This window comes from Cyprinodon variegatus, unplaced genomic scaffold (assembly GCF_000732505.1).
Source record: "Cyprinodon variegatus isolate N-32 unplaced genomic scaffold, C_variegatus-1.0 Scaffold29, whole genome shotgun sequence".
Classification (NCBI taxonomy): domain Eukaryota; kingdom Metazoa; phylum Chordata; class Actinopteri; order Cyprinodontiformes; family Cyprinodontidae; genus Cyprinodon; species Cyprinodon variegatus.
The window spans coordinates 2152543-2174920 of NW_015150482.1; the positions used below are offsets into that span (position 1 = coordinate 2152543).

The 22378-nt window shown below is 37.8% G+C and overlaps 2 protein-coding genes across 3 annotated transcripts; one reads left to right on the plus strand and one right to left on the minus strand.

The window, feature by feature from the left end:
• Window positions 1-8107: 8107 nt before the first annotated feature.
• On the minus strand, window positions 8108-15273 carry zbtb49 (zinc finger and BTB domain containing 49). Of its 2 annotated transcripts, none has more exons than XM_015398279.1 (8): window positions 15220-15273; window positions 14693-14863; window positions 11238-12373; window positions 11080-11126; window positions 10913-10986; window positions 10068-10150; window positions 9798-9959; window positions 8108-9265 (listed from the first exon to the last, which is right to left on the minus strand). In XM_015398279.1, exons 2-8 carry the CDS (start codon window positions 14842-14844, stop codon window positions 8544-8546), a joined length of 2376 nt encoding a protein of 791 aa, XP_015253765.1. In that variant the 5' UTR covers window positions 14845-14863; window positions 15220-15273; the 3' UTR covers window positions 8108-8543. The 2 variants fall into 2 exon arrangements, with proteins under 2 accessions (XP_015253765.1, XP_015253772.1); XM_015398286.1 differs by lacking the exon at window positions 15220-15273 and adding an exon at window positions 14950-15032.
• A 1967-nt stretch (window positions 15274-17240) lies between these two features.
• lyar (Ly1 antibody reactive) lies at window positions 17241-21572 on the plus strand. The gene is made up of 8 exons (XM_015398556.1): window positions 17241-17653; window positions 18749-18863; window positions 18947-19054; window positions 19255-19335; window positions 20386-20704; window positions 20826-20885; window positions 21080-21165; window positions 21292-21572. Exons 1-8 carry the CDS (start codon window positions 17532-17534, stop codon window positions 21427-21429), a joined length of 1029 nt encoding a protein of 342 aa, XP_015254042.1. The 5' UTR covers window positions 17241-17531; the 3' UTR covers window positions 21430-21572.
• The last annotated feature ends 806 nt before the right edge of the window (window positions 21573-22378 follow it).

Here is a 22378-nt window from a genome sequence, read left to right on the forward strand (position 1 = left end):
AAAAAAGTACTCCAGAGTGTTGTTCAGCATGGAGGTGAGTAGAAAATGAAGGCTAATCATGTTTTGGGTGTACTATTCCTTTAAACTTGCATGGGTACCGGAAGGAAATCAAGAGTATCCAGAGATAAGCCATGGATGAAATTATTGCTTGCTCAGACCTATGCAGCACTGACTGATTTTTGTTTTTAAGTACATTGAAATAACATGAGATCAATTCAAGTAAAGTAAGCAGTTAGATTTGTCAATTTCGATGACAAACAATTTGATCTGGAGAACAAAATTTATACTAATCATTTAACATTTTAAATTATAACCTGCTTAATTGCTCTATAATCAATGTTTTAAAGTTTGAATGTTTTGTACAGGTAGCATAAGTTTTGGCTCACTAAGACCTAAAGTCTAATGTTTTCTCTGGTAAACAAACTAATTCTGTAATGTAAACTAAAGTCAGAATCTATAACCAACTGACATCTGTATTATTATAGTCACATCTTAGAACAGAGGACCCAGTATTTATGGCAGACAGTCAGATATTTCAAAAAAGCGTTTATTTAAAAAGGGCGGATCTGCAGTAACATCAAGGATGTCTCAGGCATGAACTTCTGCGAGCAGAAAACTCAGGTTAGTGACTATGTTAATCTGACGGAGGATGATTATGAACGTGTGAGTCACTAACCAGGTCTTCTTTTTCAGTGAGGTCACCTACAATTTTGGAGAAGTGCAGCAGAGTGTCTGCGGAAGGGGTGGGGACGTCTCTGCATTCAATGCCACACCTACGCAGACGACCTAGTTTCGAAGTATAAATCAGCCTTAAATAAAGATATAAAGAAAAGAAATAAAGAATAAAGATCCTTCCTCCCAGCAGCTGTAAAACTTTATAACATCACTGTTCCCAACAACCTCAATAAGTTGTTACGTTCATACTGATTTTCCACAGTTTCTACATTAGTCAGTTAAATAACCTGCTGCTGTCATTTTGCACGTCTCTGATGTTGCTGCTATCTTAAAATATCAATTACTGTAAAAATGTCTATAGCTCTACTGTATATTGGTTATTTATTCTCTAGGTGCACAGTTCTATAATGTTAAAACACTTTACAGTACATTATTTTATTTATTTTTTAGCTCTTCACATTTGTGTGGCCATTTTGTCCAAGTATAATCTTTTTGCTGCTGTAAACACCATAATTTCCCCATTGTAGGACAAAAAAGAGGTTTTCTATTCTTCTTCTATTCTATTTTATTTCACTCTGTGGAAGAGGTTTGGGGATAAGTCGCTGTATTTAAAAAAATAAAATAAAAATGACCTTAGTTCAATTTCAAAGCCAATTCACAACAGATGAAATGCACAACCAACTCTGAAACTGGGTCACAATATTAGCTAATATTTAGTTGAAACTCTCTAGCCCCTTGTCAGACATTATAACCCTGATGAGAGTAAAACAAAAGATCCTTTAGTTTTTGGAATGTATTTTGAGAAAGGCTCATATGTTTATTTGTTTTTTCCTAAATTTAAAAAGGAAGTTGCTTAGAAGAAAACCCCCCGAGTTATAAAATAACTTTACTTACACAAGGAAACATGATTTATTATTAGGGCACAATATTATAATCATTGGGCTAAATAAATGATATTCTACTGTCTAAATTCAATTCATTTGCTGTTGTCTAAATGACACATATATCTAGATCCACAAGGAGCTGGCATAGTTTGGTACCCAAAGAGTTTTCCAAAATAATGAAAGGGAACAAGTCTGAGTTTCACCGGAAGCAAAAACAGAGAGAGTGAGCAGAGAGGGTTTCCCTGAGTCTGCTCCACTAGTGACAGTTCCCTTAAAGCAGAGTACAAAATGCACTGACAGAACAGCTAATTTTACAACATCTCTCCGATCGTCTCTCATGTGCACAGACGATTTACCCTGCCTTCAGGGCTCTGTCCTCACGATTAGAAAACCGCTGCATCTGACTGCCTAATATTTTCACCACTTGAAATCCAGATGATGTGAACAAGAGAAATTGAGTCCCTTACTTTCATTCTCTTAGCTGTAAGCTGTTTTATAAAAATAGATGAGGATCAGGAAGCAGGGAGACACAAATTATAAAGATGAAAGATCTGGAAACAGCAAGGAAATCCATACAAAAATGTAAATACATTTATTAGTATTACATGATGCTTAGAGCAAACATGTGTCCCTCAAGCACAGCAGTCTGCGATCTATTCACAGCCCCTGAGTAAAAGGCTTCATAAACTATATTATTCCCGAGCTAGCACAGATATATAAGGAAAGAATAGCGTGTGAGCCTACACATCATTTTCATGTCTTTAAAGATGCTGGGATTTTTCCATTTTCAAGCAATCCTAAATATCAATCATCCCTCAGTGCGCAATTTGGAATAAGGATACAAAAATAAAAAATTGAATTAGCTACAAAGAAGACTATCTATTTCTTGTACCAGGTTTTGCTTAGTGTGCTGTAACAACCAGATTCTTTTGCTCGAGGGGAAATAACCCATCACAAGCAGTGGCAGGTGTCGAAACACATCTGAGGAAACTGGAAATGTAGTGCAGAAGCAGACAGAAAACACACCTGGGTACAGTAGCTAAAGGCCAATGTGTGTGTTTTTTCAGGTGGTTGGTGTGCTTTATGGAGGTTAGTGAGTAACAGAATAACAATAATTAGTAATTATATTAAAAACAATTAGCCTTGCATGTGTATTTCATATCACCTTGATGGCCAAAATAATAAATTAATTAAAAGAAATGAACTCCACACTTACAGAATTGTCAAAAAAATTATTTCTTTAAAGCTTGCTTCATTGCTAGTCTTACATTTTTTAGATATTTAAACATATCAGATGAAAACACCATGAGTAAATACATAAGTATTACACAAACCAGACCTGAAAGGTACAGTGGAGGATGTTCTTTTTTCCGGGTGGATCATCAAAATAATTGGTCCTCCTAAGTGTCAATCATTTTGGTGATATGCTTACGTAAGGCTGTCCTACATGCTCGTCATTTTTACTTACTGACATACTGAAAAAATTGCAAATCTTCTTTTGGAAAGTAAGCTTGTATGAGTGCTTCAAAGAGCAACGTTTAAACAGAGTGTGCACAAGGAGAAATGGGTTTGTGCACGCTCTCGCACATGTTTAATAGGTGTTGCCTCTCGGGAGCGTATATAAGGTTGTGCATGTGCATTTTTTTGTTTAAAGTATAATTTTAAGTGCAGGAAGGAATAGCGCTTAACTTACTTGTGTTCACCACCATTGATAACAATAATCGCTTTCATAACATACTGTGGTAATAATTACTGTGGTAAGTAAATGTAACATAAAATATTCCCTTCAGAATATCTTCAAAAAGGAATCTTAGGAATCATCAAGATGTTTTTAGATCAGCTTTGTTTTTGGTCAGCATTTTTGGATATAGGCTGTGCTCGCTGACCTTTACTAAGGCAATTGAGGCCTTCATTGCTTCAGCTGGTTTAGTAGGCTGAACAATACTGGAAACTCTATCACTGTTCAATTATTTGTGGATAATATCAGTCACTATGGTTAATCTTCATCGTCCCAAATTTTTCACTTTCAGAAATATTGAGTTTCTTTCTGGGATATTTTGGGCCTGCTTTGTGTTGTCAGCAATATACTGTTGAAATTATTCCACAGGTCTGGGTTTAACTAGATGCATTTGACCAAAGAAGGAAGGATGAACACAGTAAATCTATGATTTCACAAAAGGGCCAGGTTGGTCTGGACAGCTATTTTACTACTGCTACTTCTATTTAATCATTTATTTTTAAATCATCTGAAACATGTAGCAGCAGCAATACTTCCTCACAGTATAGTGTTTTCATAATTCACACCAGCAAATGGTGTGAAGCTGGTAATGTTGGGGATAAAGAGTACAACGCCATGGAACCCAGTATAGAGGCAGTGAAAGAGGAACAATCACCAATCTCTTCTGCTTAAGCCTCCTTTATAATGTAACACAGAGGAATTACAGCAAATAGACTAGGTCAGCCACTTATCCATCTCAACACAGCAACAAGCCACAGCTTCACAGCAATTACCGCTTGACTACAGTCGCTGCCAGAACACGTTTGCATCTTCTGATGCTGATGCTATACCACTGTGGGTCTTTTGACAGTAACAGTTAAGTTGTGAGGGAGACAGGTAACTTAAAATAAGAAGAGGCACAGGGACAGTAATATATTTTTACCAACAGCGATGGTGCACTTACGTGCAATAATATGCAATGTTCACTGGAAGCTAAAACTAATTGCTGTTTTTCCTGCGGTGACATATTTTCTACAGAGACATATTTGGATGGATTCATATATTTCACACTCGCCTGCTAATTAAAGCTATCCTCATATGTCTGTGACAACACAAAGCAATAAAATATGATTAGATATCAGAACAAAAGGCAGCCTTTGGAAAGGTTTCTGCAGAAAATGGTATTAGGCTGGGCCTCATTTTGAACCAGCTAGACGGCACACATAATCAGGATTAACTGCAACATGATGAGGGGAGAAAAGGAGCAAAGAAATGGTGAGGAGAGTGGTTCATGGAAAGAATGAGATCCACCAACAAAAGCACTCATCCTGTTGGAAATAAATCCGGTGCAGAGTGTAAATGTAAATTCTGTATGAAATGGTATCAAAAAAGAAATTTTCACATACATAAATAGTCACTATTTGACATTTTTAGTTTGCACGTGTTTGAAAAAACTGTTGCAGACATCCATTTCAAAGCAGTTCAAACAAAACATAAATGAAAGCGTACGTGATCTAGCGTCAAATGTTTTATTTAGGTTTCCTGAGGTTCTTTGTTCCCTAAGAACATCCAAGATGTAAGTAGTTTGCTTTACTGACAACCATAAGCTTCAGAGAACATAGTAAATATGTTCTGGTCAGATAACACCAGAAACTTAACTGCATTGGTCTATATTTAATATGGAAAACCAATACTGATATTAATAAACAAAACAGCAATTATTTATCTAAGTTAAACCTTTATTATTTTTTTTTATATGCAGAGGAAACTAATTTCAGACAAAAATGTATATTTAGGTCAACATCTTATCCACAGGGTACTGGTTAATGTCAGTATTAGCAGTAATAACACTGGGGTGATAAGTTATCGGATTAAATGTGTGACATTTATCAGTACCTATTATTTGTTTAAATCTTTCTCAAAGTGGTAAGACTGCAGTTTTACATTTAAAGTTTCACCACTTTGCTGCAGTTTTGCCACATTCCCCTTTTATTCCAGCAAAGGTGTTGCAGAGCTACCTAGACAAGCACATAAATATGAAGTTGAAAAGATGTTTAGTTGCAAAATTTACACTTTAAAACAATTAAATTTAATTTGAGAAAATGCAAAATCCCAATGATTAAAACAGAGAAAAAGTGCTTTGAAAATGAAACTGTTATTTAAAATAATAGAGCATAGAGAAAAAACTAACTACTGTCTTCTTACCAATGTGGACACAGGTGAGGTGAACAGTTCTTATGAAACTGTAAACAATGTATGGAATCACATCATAAAAAAAGTCTGCTTTTATAATGAATAGAAGCACATACAGCAGTAAATTGAGAAGATGCTTTGGATGCATTGGTTAAGTTCTTAAAGTGATGACATCTCTAAGGTATTTAGCAAGGAAAGACCTTAAAAAAAAAACCCAAATAAAATGTAAACCTTTATAGCCAAATTTAAATGACACTTTACAAAGCATTGATTAAAAAAAAAATCACTGTATCTAGTAAACCAATTTAGTGTAACAATGTAGATATTAGTTAATAAAATCAAATTAAATAAAAACTTAAATATCTATAAACATCTTTTTATGTTATATTTTTATAATTTAAGATGAATACTAAAAATAAACACGAAATCTTAAAACCACATTTTGAGAAACCCAAGTGCACCTACAAATGCTAACCATTAAAAATAAGGTAAAATCTTTGATTCCCGTAAAACATGTTAACAAAACCCGAGTGTAATTAATAAAGGGTAAATGATAAAGAAACAAAATAAATAAATTAAAAAAACCCCCCATTCCAGTTTTGGTTAAAAATTGAAAAAAAAAAAAGTATGAAATACTGCAACATTTCAGCTTTAACGGGACAAATTTCCATTTAGGGGCACCAGAGTCACATACAGATCCAGCGTGCCAAAGACTTTCCCTCCTTTCCTTTATAGTGTGGACTGATGTAACGGATAATGAAGGAGAATGGACACTGTGATAGCAGCCTTATCCTTTGGGTTGCTAGGCAACCAATCCAACAGGCACAGGCTACAAGGCCTGTATGTTGTGACAAGGATGGCCAATCACTGGAAGCGTAGCAAATGATGCCTACTCACTGCAGTGTTTACATGTCTGAGATTAGGCAGCGGGGCTGCACAATGATTACTGGTGCATGGCGTTTACTGGATATACTTCTCATTTCTGACAGCTTCACTTCACTAACAGTATCCATAAAACCATGTCACTCTGCTGAGCAATGTTCATACCTTACGGCACAGTGAGAGCACAGACATGCATTATTTCCTAGGTTATACTGTACTCTGTTCGCTTTTTTGTGATTAACCCATTGTTGTGTTCTGCAAGAGATGCCTTCAACTGGCCATTAGAACATCGGCCACATCTAGTACCTCTGTGACTTTAAGTCGGCGGTTGATGTGTAGTTAGAAACCCGGTAGTTTCTAGCTCCCTCTGTAGACCTTTCAGCAGCAATACCTTAAATTCAGAACTGTGCGTATAAGTGGCCCATTGCAGCTCTTAAACATTGTTAAGGCTGCATGCATCTTCTGCAGTGCTTACATGCGAATTATATTGACAGCCAAGAGATTATAATAATAGCAGAATGGATTTTCAGCATAAACTTGATCGTCTTGTCTTCCTGCTTTAAACCACAATTTTAGATTATTATTCAGTTTAAAGACCCAGTAGGGAGCTATTATTAGCTTAATGTCAAAGTTCATTAATTGTTTAATCAATAAAATCCATTGCAGATCCTCTGTTGCACCTTTTATTTCACATCAAACCAATCTGGTCTGGACATACTTCCTGGCTTTTCTTCAGCATAGCTCTCAAATAACTGAATGGCATTAAGATGGGTCTCTTTAAGAATACTTACATGTATCAACATTCAAAAAACTCTAATCAGTTCAAAAAAAGTAAAGTATATCAAAATAGTTCTTCAGATACATTCTTTAAGATTTCTAAGGAACCAACATCTTCACTGAATAAACTGGTTTGGTTCATCTATACATTTAGTGCTAAGTGAAAATGCTTAAGCATTCCCACTTATTGATATTTAGTTTTTTTCATAGTAGCAGCATATTTTACGATCTATTTTACTACATTTTTATCAATTGTGCAGACATATTTTTCTGCCCCAGTTTATTTAAAAAAAAAAAAAAACAGTAAGAGTTAGATTTTTCATAAATGTAAATGAATCCTTTCCTAAACATCAGGTATGTCTTCCTCTTTATCCAAAGCAGACACTTACCACTGTTTCTAACATACATAAAGACATAAGGTATTACTAAAAGGTTTAGATGTTTATTACTGATCCCTAATCAGTGTCCAAAGTTGGGTCCCCGAGGGTTGCTGTCCTGCAGGTTTTAATATTTTCCTGCTTTAACACACCTTATTCAGATGATTGCAGTTCAGGAAAAGCTTCTTGATCTGCAGTCAGTAGAAATCAGCTGCGCTGTAGCAAGGAAACCGCTAAAACTTGAAAAACAGCCACTCTTATGGACTGACTTTGGACTTCCAGGCTCTAAACCCACAAATATCTAAACACTCGTGTTGGTTTAAAGTTTCCTTCCACTGATCAAGGGCATGACATTATTTTATTTCAATTATAATTTGTTGTGAAATACACAACAGAAAACTGCTCTATAGTTTGTTAATAAAAAATTGGAAAGCAGTTTCCAGCAGTGAATTTCATGTGTTATAAAGTCTGATCAATATTCCCAAGAATGATAACCTGATAACAAAGATTTATTAAGTCATTCAGGTTCGTATTTGAAAGCGATGAAAAGAAAATTAAATGAGTTTTATCAAGAACACAGAGGCTTAAAAGGCATAGCTGGTTTATTGTTATCTGAATATAATTCAAAATAAAATTAAAATACATTTTTTGTTTTTAAGCAGTAACATTAAAGTGCAATGCTGTATATAAAAGATAAACAATTCTGCTTTGTTACAGGCCATCATGCTGATAGATCACTGGGGATGTTTGGAACACATCCTAATGGTTAGTGGGTATCCAATGTCACAGGCTAAAAACCACCATTACCTCATTCAGACCGGATTATTACCAGAAAATCATCATCTCTATGTTTGATAAAATACATCACTGAGATATTAGTTTTATAACTCAGTTAGAAGAGCCTATTTTTTAGTTTCAGTTATCTGTATTATGTATACACATTTCCTTTGAGACTATTTATGTAAATAAGCCAATTTTAAACAACAGACATACTTTCAACTGTGTATAAGTATTTCCTAGTTAAGCAGATGTAATAATTTACTGCTCCATGTCATTATCATTCTCATTCTGCAGCGTTTTCATTGCCAGGCCCCACAGAGTCACACTGGAGATAAGCTGGCCTTCACCGGACCTGTTAGGCCTGCTGGATCCTGTGAATGAACTGCAGTGATTGTCTGAAGGGGGCAGGTAGGGTCTCCCTGCAGGGTCTCTGTCTAAGCATGTATTCCCGTTCTCCACATATGGACCGTACACAGCCTCTTGAGTCGGTTTATTCAGCTTTATGCGGTCTGCAGGAAGCAGAGCTACGCTTCTCTCCTGGTGATTGGAGGTAAGGAGGTGATGGGGAACCAGGGAGCGCAGCTCCGGAAGGGGAGTCAGTGCTGGGCTAAGATGCATTCTAGGACCTGGAGTTTCTATAGGTTGTATTGCTTGTGTCTGTGGAGGACTACATGGAGAAGGTTTTCCTAAGTCTGTGTCAGGCATCATAGCAGAAAAGTGCTGCTCAGTTGTTTCAGCTGATGTTTTGTTCTGGCTGATAGGTTTAATAAATGAGTCTGGTTCATTTGAGTTTAGAGTCTGCTTAGAGCTGACTGTGTCTGGGCTTGAGACAGGGGGTCCCTTGCAGTGCATATTGCTGTGTCTCCTCAGCATGGCAGAGCGGGTAAAGCTTTTTCCGCAGGTATCGCAGACATAGGGTTTTTCACCAGTGTGTGATCGTATATGACGCTGAAGGTCTCCTGAGCCAACAAAACACTTTCCTGGAAGAAATAACACATTACCCAAGTAAAGGACTGAACACATCAACTGAACACATGCAGACTATACAGATTTGTTATCCTTTAAAACTGCAAATAATAAAAGCTAAATTTGCTGATCTGTTTTGTTTTAACTAATGGAGGAACAAAGAAATCTTTAGTTTCATAAACTCTGATGTGAAGGGAACTGTCACCTCAGTCAACCTTATCAAGCCAATTTTACCTCCAGTCAATATTTATTGTTGTATTCTTGCACAAAAATCCAATCACACCTTTTAAAATCTATGTTGTGTAGTTTATTTGAACAAAATTCTATCTTATTGTGTATTTTAAAGGCAACCCTATTCTGCAATCACTAGTTTCTGCCATTTTGGTTTCGACAATAAATAAATAAATAAATAAATAAAATCAACAAAAACCTCGCCATGACTTCAAAATGTGACTTTTTGAATTTCTGAAGCACATTCTCAGACTAACATCCACACAGACTTAAATCTACTGTTACCCAGTCCTAAATAGACACATGGTTCCTCACCACAAGTTGCACAGCTGTGGGGTTTCTCTCCAGTGTGACGGGCCTTGTGCTTCAGCAGCTTTCTGTGTGTGTTAAAGGACTTTCCACACTGGTCACAGGTGAATGTCCTATCTGTTGCATGAGTCCTCTTGTGCTCCTTGAGATTACTCAAATTGTTGAACCCTAAGCAAGTGACATAAAAGAAAAACATCTTTTATATATGCAACTTTTCAGCGGAGCCTTTGAAGGAAAATGCAATCTATCAAAACTGGGGTATAGATGTAACATTACCTCGGCCACAGATATCGCACAGATGTGGCTTCTCTCCTGTATGAACCACTTTGTGACGTTGGACATCTCCTGATGCAGTGAAGCTGGTAAAAAAAAAAAGAAATCAATTAAATTGAATGAATTATTTGGTTAAAATACGTTTCTAGGGCTTTGTGCCGAGAGACGGTACTATTACAATTGGAGGCAACCCCCTTATTGATTCATAAAAAACATGAAGATTTGTTTTATTTTTAATCTAACACTAAAGATCATGTTTATTTAAGCACATAAGGTGAGGTAAATAAACATTTCAGATCAATGTTTTTACATTTTTTTTGCAACGTCAGTGATATTCCATTAGAAAATGAAGTGTAATAATTAGCTGCCCAATATTTGATACTGTGGACAGTTTGTACAGCCCACTATAGAACAGATCATGCACCTATGGCTTCTCTCTAGGAAGCAGCTTTGGTTTCCCATCTTTAGCCCATCTCAAATAGTTCCTGTGAGACTGGAGATTGGGAATGGAAGATGTTGGATTTTGCATTCTGATTATTCCATCAAACAGTATGCATATAAAAACCACCAGTTTTGTATTTTAAGTCTCCTGTTAAGATTAAATTAAGCCATTCACTATAAAAGACCCTCAGCATCAAAACTAGGAGAACTGTTAAACCATCTGGTCATTCTGTGTGATGGTGATAAATATTTAATTTTTGATATAATTTTTAGTGATTCAAACATTGGGCATCTGGTTATTATTCTCCAGATGGGATATTTTTCATTATATAACATGCTAAAATTAAAGTTAACAAATCAAACGACATAGTTAAAAACAAACCTGAAATAAACAAGAAGTAAACTACCTTTTACCACACAGCTCGCATATGAACGGCTTCTCTCCAGAATGTCGCCGCAGATGGGTTTGTAAATTCCCTGCCTGGAAGTTAAAGCCCATTTGTTGCCCAACAACAGCTCAACAGTTACAGAGCAAATATGCCAAATTCTATCATACAGCTTAAAAGAAAAATACCTGAGAAAAGTTTTTGCCACAAATATTGCACTGATATGGCTTCTCTCCTGAAACAGAAAATCAGTGTGTGTTGGAAACAATTCAATCAGTGAAGCACTAGAGATAAATGTGATTACTGTGTGCTAGTGTGTACTTAAAGCAAATAAAACAACTAATACCAGTGTGAGAGCGCTTGTGAAGCTCCAGGTTGCTGGGATGTTTGAAGATCTTCCCACACTCTTCACAGCAGTACTGCTTATGCCCTGCTTGCTGAGGAGGCTCTGGCTGAGGCTTCCCATTTTGCTCCTCTTGGTTTCCAGGGGGGGGACTGATAAGCTGGGCGTCTGGTGCCTCTGAACTCTCCTCTCTTACTAAAGGGCTGCTGCCTGTGGGCGCTTCTGGAAATTCATCTGGAGCTTCAGTCTGAGCAACAGGTTCCCCTTGATGACTCTCTTTGGGACAGCTGAGGATGGGCTCAGCGACTGACTCAGTGCACATCTCCTCTAAAGCTTTCTGTGACCGAAGGTAGTTGTATTTTTTCAGGTAAACGGCCTTCTTGGGTCGTACAGGCTTGTTGATTGTGAAGTTGGCTGGGTCACAGGTAGGGGGGTTTAAATTATTTGTGGGCGTCAAAGAAGAGACAGCATTTTTTTCCACTGTTATCACTGTGCAAGGAGGGCTAGGCTGAACTGTGTTTCCTAAGCTCACTGGAGCGTTATTGCCACTCTGGCTCATTCCAAGCTGACATTGCTGCTCTTCCACTAATACCAAAGGGCCTGGACCTTGATTTGATGATGAACTGTTACATTGAATTGCACTTTGTTTAAAGTACTGCTTGCTGTAGAAATTACGCAGTTTGTAACCATGAACAAGCTGCTTCTCAGCAGGTGCATGGGAGCTGGTTTGTAAGTCACATGCTGAGCTGTTGTTAGACACCGTTACTGGCATCCTCCTTGCGTGATCCATGTCACTATAAAAGCTGGGCCTCTGAGGATCAGATGGACAGTTGAGGTCAACATCATGAGGCAGGTTAGTCCCCAAAAGGCAGTCGTGCTCTGAGCTAAGCATGCCTGGGAGGGAAAAGGAAGGCATCTCTACAGGTGGAGGGCAGGGTTTGAGGAATGCATTGCACATGCTCTGCACATTTGGGACCTGCAAACTTTGGGCAATGTCCAGGAGCGTTTGTACATTATCCTGATTAATGTCGATATGGGAGGTGTACATGTAGTCCAGTATTTGACCAATGCCACTGACATCCTGAGTCGCTAAGTTGAACACGTCACTCTTCTGACTAGGAGGATTTTGGAACAAAGACCTGAAAAGATAAAGTCAAAGATCAAAGGACATGTGCAGATGTATCTCAATAAATTAAAATACTACTAGCTTATTTATTTCAGTAATATCATTCAAAAAAGGAAGTATGATAGATATTTTGCAGGCAATCATTTATTTCTATGTTTGATGATTATGGCTAAGAAAAAAGCAAAAAAATTTTTTTTTTCCAGTTTTATAGAATTTTTTATATTACACAAAACTACTAAAAACATTTGTTTTTACCACAGAATGAACCGGTCTGCTAAAATATAAAGTTAAACACAAAATTCATAATATCCCCCTTAAAGATGTTAATGTAAACCTATTTTGATTAAACGTAGAAATTGATCCGTTTTTTTCTTTAATTACTCTAAAAGAAATATTAGTTTTAAAATAATTTTTTATATATTCTATTCCACTAACATTTTAATGGTAACCCTTCTCAGCAGAAACTCAGCTCTAATTCCTTCTGGTAGATGCTATTCTGACTTTAGAATTCATAAAACAATGTGGAACTACCATCAGATGAAATGATTCAAAATAATCTTGGACTCTAAACGTTCCTCTGGACCTCAAGCAAACGGGACAGCATCCCTTTGAAATCTTGAGGCACCCACTTCAGCATTATTCAACTTCTTTCCTTAGCTGTTGAATCATACTATCTTCAAGACTGTGGTCATTTATGTTGCCTGTGCAACACTTTTTCAAACTTAATTATCAGTTATACTTGATACTTTGTCTTTATATAGGGTTTTCAGAATCAGAATAGCTTTATTTGTTACACAGCCTGTAGCAGCACTACAGTGGGGAGAAATTTCAGTTTCGGTACACCCATCCAAGAAAAGCCCATTCCTAGATCTGACTATTAATATAGGTGGATTCAGCCAGCTAGTCTAATTGACCGTCTACTGCACATCTGCTGAGGAGCAGTATTCCACATAACAGTGTATGCCATAATGAAAGCTTTTTTTTTTTTATTATCATTTTTAAAATGTGTTTTGTATAATTTCATGTACTCTGCCTCTCGCCCATAAACTACAGAAAATAGGCATCGGCCCCACTGCAACCCTGTCGGAATAAGCAGGAGAAGATGAAAGGATACTTTTTGTGCAAATTTGTATATAAATCAATTTGCTGCATTTCATAAACATCACAATGAACAGAGGCAAACACTAAAAATGACACTTTGGAATTTAAATCAATCTGAAAGTCATGGATTTACATAATATTAGAGTTTCAAGTTGAAATAGATTGCTGAACTAGGGAAGGAGTGGCGGCCTAGAGGTTAGGGCATAGAGCTTGGAATCCTAAGGTTCTGAGCCCCACTCCCACAGACTGCCACTCTGGCTGCCTGGGCAAAGACCCATAACCCCACACTACTTCCCAGGCACCAGAGGAGTAGCCAGAACATTTTAATAATGGTGGCCAGGCAATAACCAATGTACACTGAGGAGTGGCCAAAAGCACATAGGCGCCAGAACCTCAGAGTCAATCTACACTGTTCCAACAGGAACGACCACAACATTCATATTTTTCTTTCCTACAGCATTTGCTAACAAAAAGACACATATATTTTAGCATTCATGCTGTCTAAATTAAAAGTCTACGCTTAAGTTCTCAGTCAAACATCTGATTCATTGTCTAACCTACATTTATCAATAACCGTTCTGCATAAAATCTATATTTACATGTACTAATATCTACATTAAATTGATTATTTATTATTAAAGTAGTTATTTATTTCTGCAAGTCATCTATGAATCTTCAGTGACATGAGAGACATAATTTTCTTTACCCTATAAGACAAAATCTATTTCTGAAAAGCGCATGAATTCGGTATCTAACATCTTTAATGTTAGTATGTTGATGTACATAATTGACTGCAGTATTTTCGTTGTCAAGTAACTGTTAACATATGAAAAATTTAATTTTAAATAAGTTAGAACATTCCACCTAAGATTATTACTGCTGCCACTGTCTGTATTGGAGGGAAAAAATGGTAGGAGTGGCCAATTATTGGCTAAGGGTGGCCATGGCCACCCCTGGCCCCCCATCTGGCTCCGCTCCTGCCAGGTATCCCATGATGGCAGCCCACTGCTCCCCAAGGGGATGGGTTAAATGTAGAGGTAAATTTCTCCAATGTGAGATCAATAAAGTTCAATTATTATTATTTATTATTATTAACTAGATGACATTTTTCTATGATATTACACTTTGCTTGACATGCACCTGTACACATGTGGTTGTTCTACACAACATCGCACTGTATTTTAAAAGCAAGAATTCAGCAAAGATTGAAAAGATGAGGACATAGAGGCACCTGAAATAGGAGCTGAATGCAGCCAGGACATTTTTGTGGGCTTTAAAGCAAACCCCTTTGACCACCAGCATGCAGTCACAGAGAAGCCCCTGAATCCGTTGCTCCTGGAGCTGCTGGAGGAGGTAGGAGCTGTGGCTGGACAGGCTGTCCATGGTGAACCAGCTGCTCTGACTACCTCATAAAGACAAAACACAATAGTCAACATCAACAACTGCCAAAAGATGGCTCGCGTTTACATTTAAGGGTAATTGGCATACATTTGGCATTTTTAAAATCCAAATTTTCGTGTATATGGTGAAAAAACACACCGGAGTAAACATAACCTAAGCTACGAGACCACCCATGCAAAAATTTGGACGGATCAGTCAGTTAGCTCGTAGGCCACAGAAAGTTAAGTTAACCCGTATGAGTAACACTCTAAATGAAAATATACTATGTATTTCTAATGATGTACTTCTAATGATGATTCGTTCGGTAGAAACACGTCTAAAATAGTGTGATTTCTAATAAAAAAATAAGCACCCCACCTTTTATTTGGATGATAGGTCACTTAACTGCAGCAACAACATACGTCACTTCCTGGTGCAACGCGCATAGTGCACCACACGTTTGTTGTGGAATACGTTTTCTAATGAAGGGGTTCTCAAAAAGAGAATATGTTTTAAACCATTTTAAAAACGATTTAGACTGATGTTATTTTTTTGTTCTTCTGCCATAATGTGTCTGGCAGCATCAGTCAGTTTCAATATAAAAGTAACATTGGATACGTTTTGTTCTTTAATCAGAATCAGAAATACTTTAATAAGCCCAGAGGGAAATTTCTTTTGTTACACGCTCCAGTTACAGTTTATATATATATATATAAATATAAAATATGTCGTTATTGCCTTTTGTTCCTCAATTACGCGCAACTCACAAAATGGCCAAAAAAATTCCAGCTGAATGATTTTTTTAATATGAGAACCCATCCGTTTTCTGACATGCTTTATCCCAAGTGGGGTCACGGGGGGTGCTGGTGCCTATCTCCAGCTGTCTACGGGCAAGAGGCGGGGTAAATCCTGGACAGGTCGCCAGTCCATTGCAGGGCAACACAGAGACAAACAACCATTCACCCACACACTCACACCTAAGGAGAACTTAGAGAAGCCAATTACTTAACAGTCATGTTTTTGGACTGTTGGAGGAAGCCGGAGTACCCGGAGAGAACCTATGCATGCAAAGTAAGAACATGCAAACTCCATGCAGAAAGACACTGCGACGAGAATCAAACCCACAACCTTCTTACTACCAGGCAGCAGTGCTACCCACTGCTCCACTGAGAAAATGTTCTATATTTTCCACTGGTATATGCGCAAATGGTTTATGTATACAAACCAAAATGTTTAGGTTGATTTTACCCGGAACCCTTGTTCGGGATTGTGTTTGGACACGGAACCCTAATAATGCAGTTGCGTGCGGATGTTGTCACGTGTGTTTTGAAAAGTTTACACAGAGGACCTGGAGCATTCGTCCCCACGTGCGGATATTTCGCCAAGCTCAAATCGGATTTACTTTATTTATACTTTTTCAGACACCCTTTGATACTTGCGGCTCCTCTTCATCACAGTTTAGCGACGTTAAATTGACCTAGCATAACGATCAGTCTGTTCCCTTTTTAGCCTGAAGCTGGTTTTGTTCATCCCGCATGTTGACTGCCTGAGAGGATAGCAGTAGTAAAGGACCCACACAGATAAAACAGTATTGACAATGGTTTTCTTCACCTGCAACGCATGTGGCGAATCCCTGAAAAAGGCTCAGGTTGATAAACATGTCATGAAATGCCGTGGGTGCCAAGTTCTGTCCTGCATCGACTGTGGAAAAGATTTCTGGTAAAAACTTTTTCTTTAACCAGTTACTTTCAGATGTATGGAGCCTTGTGGTGTGATTAAGATTAGACGCAGTGTTGTAAAGTACTGTAGGTCCTCGGACTTGACAAAGCGCTGTACAAGAACACGCCATTTACCATTATTTGTGCTACATATAATCCAGNTATATATATATATATATATATATATATATATATATATATATATATATATAAAATATATATATATATAAAATATATATAAATATAAAATATGTCGTTATTGCCTTTTGTTCCTCAATTACGCGCAACTCACAAAATGGCCAAAAAAATTCCCGCTGAACGACTTTTTAAGTGGGGTCACGGGGGTTGCTGGTGCCTATCTCCAGCTGTCTACGGGCAAGAGGCGGGGTAAATCCTGGACAGGTCGCCAGTCTATTGAGTACCCGGAGAGAACCTATGCATGCAAAGGGAGAACATGCAAACTCCATGCAGAAAGACACCGGGACGGGAATCAAACCCACAACCTTCTTACTACCAGGCAGCAGTGCTACCCACTGCCCCACTGAGAAAATGTTCTATACTCTCCACTGGTATATGCGCAGATGGTTTATGTATACAAACCAAAATTTTTAGGTTGATTTTACCCGGAACCCTTGTCCGGGATTGTGTTTGGACACGGAACCCTAATAATGTAGTTCCGTGCGGATGTTGTCACGTGTGTTTTGAAAAGTTTACACAGACGACCTGGAACATTCGTCCCCACGTGCGGATATTTCGCCAAGCTCAAATCGGATTTACTTTATTTATACTTTTTCAGATACCCTTTGATACTTGCGGCTCCTCTTCATCACAGTTTAGCGACGTTAAATTGACCTAGCATAACGATCAGCCTGTTCCCTTTTCAGCCCCAAGCTGGTTTTGTTCATCCCGCATGTTGACTGCCTGAGAGGAGAGCAGTAGTAAAGGACCCACACAGATAAAACAGTATTGACAATGGTTTTCTTCACCTGCAACGCATGTGGCGAATCCCTGAAAAAGGCTCAGGTTGATAAACATGTCATGAAATGCCGTGGGTGCCAAGTTCTGTCCTGCATCGACTGTGGAAAAGATTTCTGGTAAAAACTTTTTCTTTAACCAGTTACTTTCAGATGTATGGAGCCTTGTGGTGTGATTAAGATTAGACGCAGTGTTGTAAAGTACTGTAGGTCCTCGGACTTGACAAAGCGCTGTACAAGAACACGCCATTTACCATTATTTGTGCTACATATAATCCAGCAATTTTAATATTTTTGAGAAAACTGAACAGCCTGATTTTCAAAGAAGATTCATCTGAAAGATCTCAGTTATACATGTCCAAAAATGTTTAAAAACAATCCAATTTGTTTCCAAGTTTGAAGACGTTTTGCTTCACATCCAGGAAACATTTTCAATTCACAAAGGTCAGAAGATCCAGACTTTGTAGATTGAACCAAACAAAATCCTTGTTTTGGCTTAGAAAACATGCAAATTGAACCAGACTAACAGGTCCAGTCGTTTGGGTTCTTTGTTAAATTGATGCTGGTCTATGCCTCTGAAATTGGGGCTGTTAGGGTCATTGTTGACCTGGCCTACCAGGCTGGATGTTTTGGACCTCTGCATGATGATGGGGGTTGAGATGATGGCGAGAAGGAATCAACTCGATCGCTGCATTGTAGGTTTTGAGAGCTGAAAAACTTGAGTCCATACCGTCTGATTAAGGTTGGTTTTTCCTCTCTTAACATAAATGGTTTCCCCTCACACCCCTTTCAAACCACCTGTCTTCTTTGTCCAAAATGTGAACATTCTGGTCCTCAAATGAGTTTCCTTTATCCATAAGGTGTAGATGTACGGCAGAGTCTTGTCCGGAGGAGGTAGCTCGTCTGTGTTGAGCTGTGCATCTGTGGAAAGGTTGTTTGGTTTCTCCAATATAAAGATACATACACCACTCCGCTCATCTTAGGTCTCTGGGGTTTACTCTTTAGGATGCACTAGTCTATGTTTAAGGATCTTGTTATACATGGTTTTCTTAAGAAATGACAGGGTGACCGGGGATGAGTACAAATAAAAAAGCACTTACTGAAATGAAAAGAACGTATGATTTTCCTTGCAGGTCATTTGTAGTTCAATCTCAAACAATTACTGGAAAATACATTGACGTTTCTTTGGGTTTTGTCCCTTTTTTTAACACATAGGGGGGAAGACTACAAAAACCATAATAAATGTATCAGTGAGGACCAAAAGTATGGTGGAAAAGGTTACGAAGCCAAAGCAAACAAGGGAGACGTGAAACAACAGCAGTGGTTACAGGTAATAATTCCTCCTTATACATTATGCTTAAATAAATATGTTTGCTTTTCTTAATTCTGACTTTCTTTAATTTTATCATGCAGAGAATCAATGAAGCCATGAGCAAACCCGGGGTCAGTGCTAAGCTGAGAGATGTGCTTCATCAAGTTAGTAGTTATGACAACGTACCGAGAAAGAAAGCAAAATTTCAGGTCAGTGTTACACTAAACAGTAAACTTTTATGTTATGGTTTCTGCTATGACAATTTAATGTTCTAAATATGAAATTGAAAGCAGGATCATCTTTAAATTAGTTTAAATGAGGGAAGAAAACTATGCATAAATGAATGCTGGTTGAATTGTTGTGTCCAGATCATCATTAATCAGTTGAATCTTTTGGCTTTCCTCTTCAGAACTGGATGATGAACAGTTTAAGAATAGTAAACACTGGGCTGCAGGAGGAGGTGTGGAACATAATTAATTCTGCAGAAAATGTAAGTTTTTTCATCAGTCTGAGTGAAATCATTCTGAATTTTGAGCTGTGTCAGAACTCAGCGGGACAAATAGTAAAAATCTCCTCTGCTTTTAAAAAGATGAAAGTCCTCAAATGCAGACCTAAATGTGCAGAAATATATTGTACTGAAATTAGACTTCGTTGCATTTCTGTTTCTGTCTCATATTGAGTCTTTATTCTACATTATCAATTCATTGCGATCCTTTTCATATAACAGCCTCCTTTTGTTTATATATATATATATATATATTACACATGTTTGCATCTAGACTTTGGCTGGGTTTTTCTAAAACATTAACTTGTTCCATTGTAGCTCAGCCTTTACGCTTGGGTTCTTGCGTTTGTAAAAAGATGACCCTCCAACTCGGTCGTATATCTGGTGCTCTAACAGGATTACATTTTATTTAGCTGGTTATATCTTCCAGTTGGGACTGCTTTGCCTTCCTGTCAGTGCTGAAGAAAAGCATTCACACAGCACCATGTTGCCACCGCTGTGTTTCACAGCGGGACTGATGTGTTCTCTATCACACATTGTGAGGGTTATAGATGTAAATTAAAAACGTTCAAGAGGCATGGAAAAGTCTCTCATAAACTAGTTTCCCCTTTTTTTTCCACATTATGTGTTTTGTTTTGTATGTTGTTTTGATTCCTTATTACTTACTTAGAGTGTTGTTGGAACTCAGCCTTTTTCTTAACATTAAACAATCACTGTCCATTTTATCTGTTGATATACTAATTACTGTAAAATGGCATACAAAAGCATTTATTGTACGATTTTTAAATGCTCCTTGATCCCTAGTTTGGCCATTTTATGATTATATGTGTGAAAAGCAAAATGGACCCTTGCACAATGTGGCTTTAGCCTAATATATGCATACATCTTTAAGGATTGAGTGCCTTACATACAGAATGATGTGCAGTAACTCAGAGACTGAATAGTCAAACATCTGTTAGTCTGTTCAATATCGGGTGTTAAAGTTCTAAAAATATAATCGAACCTAATGTTAATCTTCCATTCATAATTTGTTAGGCTCCTCCAGCCACACAGCCATCCAAAGAACCCCTAGACTCTGTGGCAGAAGCTCGAAACACTAATGGAACCGAGAAACAAGAAGAGCAGGGAAATGCTGAAGAAAAGAAGAAAAAGCTGAACAAACGGGAGCGCAAAGAGGCCCGGCGGCAAAAAAACGGAAAAGCTACCAAACGGGATGACAAAGGACCAGAAGAAGAAACAGTGACGTGTCAGACAGGAAAAAAGAAAAAAAAGGATCGAAAGAGAAAACATGAAGAAGATGAGGAGCAGACTGAAAATGGAGTTGATGATGAGAACACAGTCAAGAAAACAAAGTGTAAATAAAACATTTACGTTTTCTGTTTGAACAAGCTTGCATTTCATAACTATGACATTTATTCAGTCAAGTTGCACATCCGGTAACATCAGCTTCTCTATCAACTCTTGTCCTTTTTTAGTTGGCAAAGCTGCAGAAATTCACATTCAAGAGGAGACTGAAAATCAAGCTGTTCCTCATGGTAACCTGCTTTAAATTACCTTAAAGCAAACTTTACATCTCATTTTAATGAACACAAGTACACCTCATTTATTTGAACGCATATAAGTAGGAAAATATTTTGTATTAACAAAGCCAGCAGGGGTCAGTGCTATCCTCTTTATAACAGTTTGGGTACCAGAAAGCCTATTTATGTTTCTAATATCAATCCTACAGGCAAGTTCAACTGGAAGGGAAACATCAAGGCGGTGCTGAGAGAGTCACCTGAGCAGGAACTGTCAGTGAAGAAACTCAGGAAGAAGGTAAGCAATATTTTCTGTTGTGCATGACATACTGAATCATCTTTACCTCAATGCTCCAGCATGAATGTGATCTTCTTTAAATTGTCTTTTTTGTTGGTTAAAGAGATGATGTCCTGTACTTTGCAGGTCTTGGCAGCCTACTACTCTTTCATTGGTGACAGTCATTTTAAAACAGAAGAGGAGGTGTTGGCTCTTTTCAACAAGAAGATTACCAAAAATCCCAAGTTTAGAGTTTTAAAAGACAGAGTAAAACTTGTTCAGTAGACTTCTCCTTAATGGCATCTTCATGTTTTTTGTTTGTTTTAAACGAATGTTGCTATTGCTTTTCTCCCTTGTAGCTTTTAATACAAATGACCAATCTCATGGATTAAATGGCTATACACAAGTGAGCCCGCTCAGTGTAATTAATATATGCTTCCTTAGAACGTGCCAGTTCTGTTTAATGTATAAAATGACAGTTGCAATGGAAGGCTGCTCTGTTGCCGCATTCCAAGCTCACGGTAAGGCCGGGAAATGGCACCTTATCTGCGGGATTGGATGTTGGCGTTGGAGGAAAAGACATGGGGAGAGGTGCACCTGAGCTGAATCTGACTCACACGGGATGCAGCTAATGCACATTCCTCCACACTGCGAACGGGGTTCACTTGGCCGGGGACACAGAAGCTCCATAGAAGCAAGAAGCTTGGTGTCAGCCTCAGGTGAAGTTTTAATGCTTTCTGATTTTCCACAGCTAGAATAAGCAGTTTCTTTACCCTGTATACACACATACACACACAGAAGGAGTAAACCTTGCCCAGCTTTATGAAGCTCCTCTAATCCCAGGAGGTTTAACACTGACGCTCATTCATCACACTGCTTAACTGTAACAGTATACTGCATACTCTGGGTTTTAGTCAAGCTGTTACTCAAGTTTTCTAGTATTAAAATAGTTTAATACTAGAAAACTTGAATACATCAGTCAGTCATGTAGTTTGAAGTAGCCCACACAGTGTGAAGATAATCTCATCTTGACTGTTCAGGGAGGTCTAAAAATATTGCATTCTTTCAGTTAAAGTAACTTCTAAAACTTAGCAACCTGTTATAATGACCAGAATGTCCCAACAACCTTCTCATCAGCTCCATTCTGGTTGGTTTTAGAAAAAAAAAAAAACCTCCTATTCTACTTATTAGAAACACCATTTCTGACAGCCTGTTTATTGTTAGATTATACTAA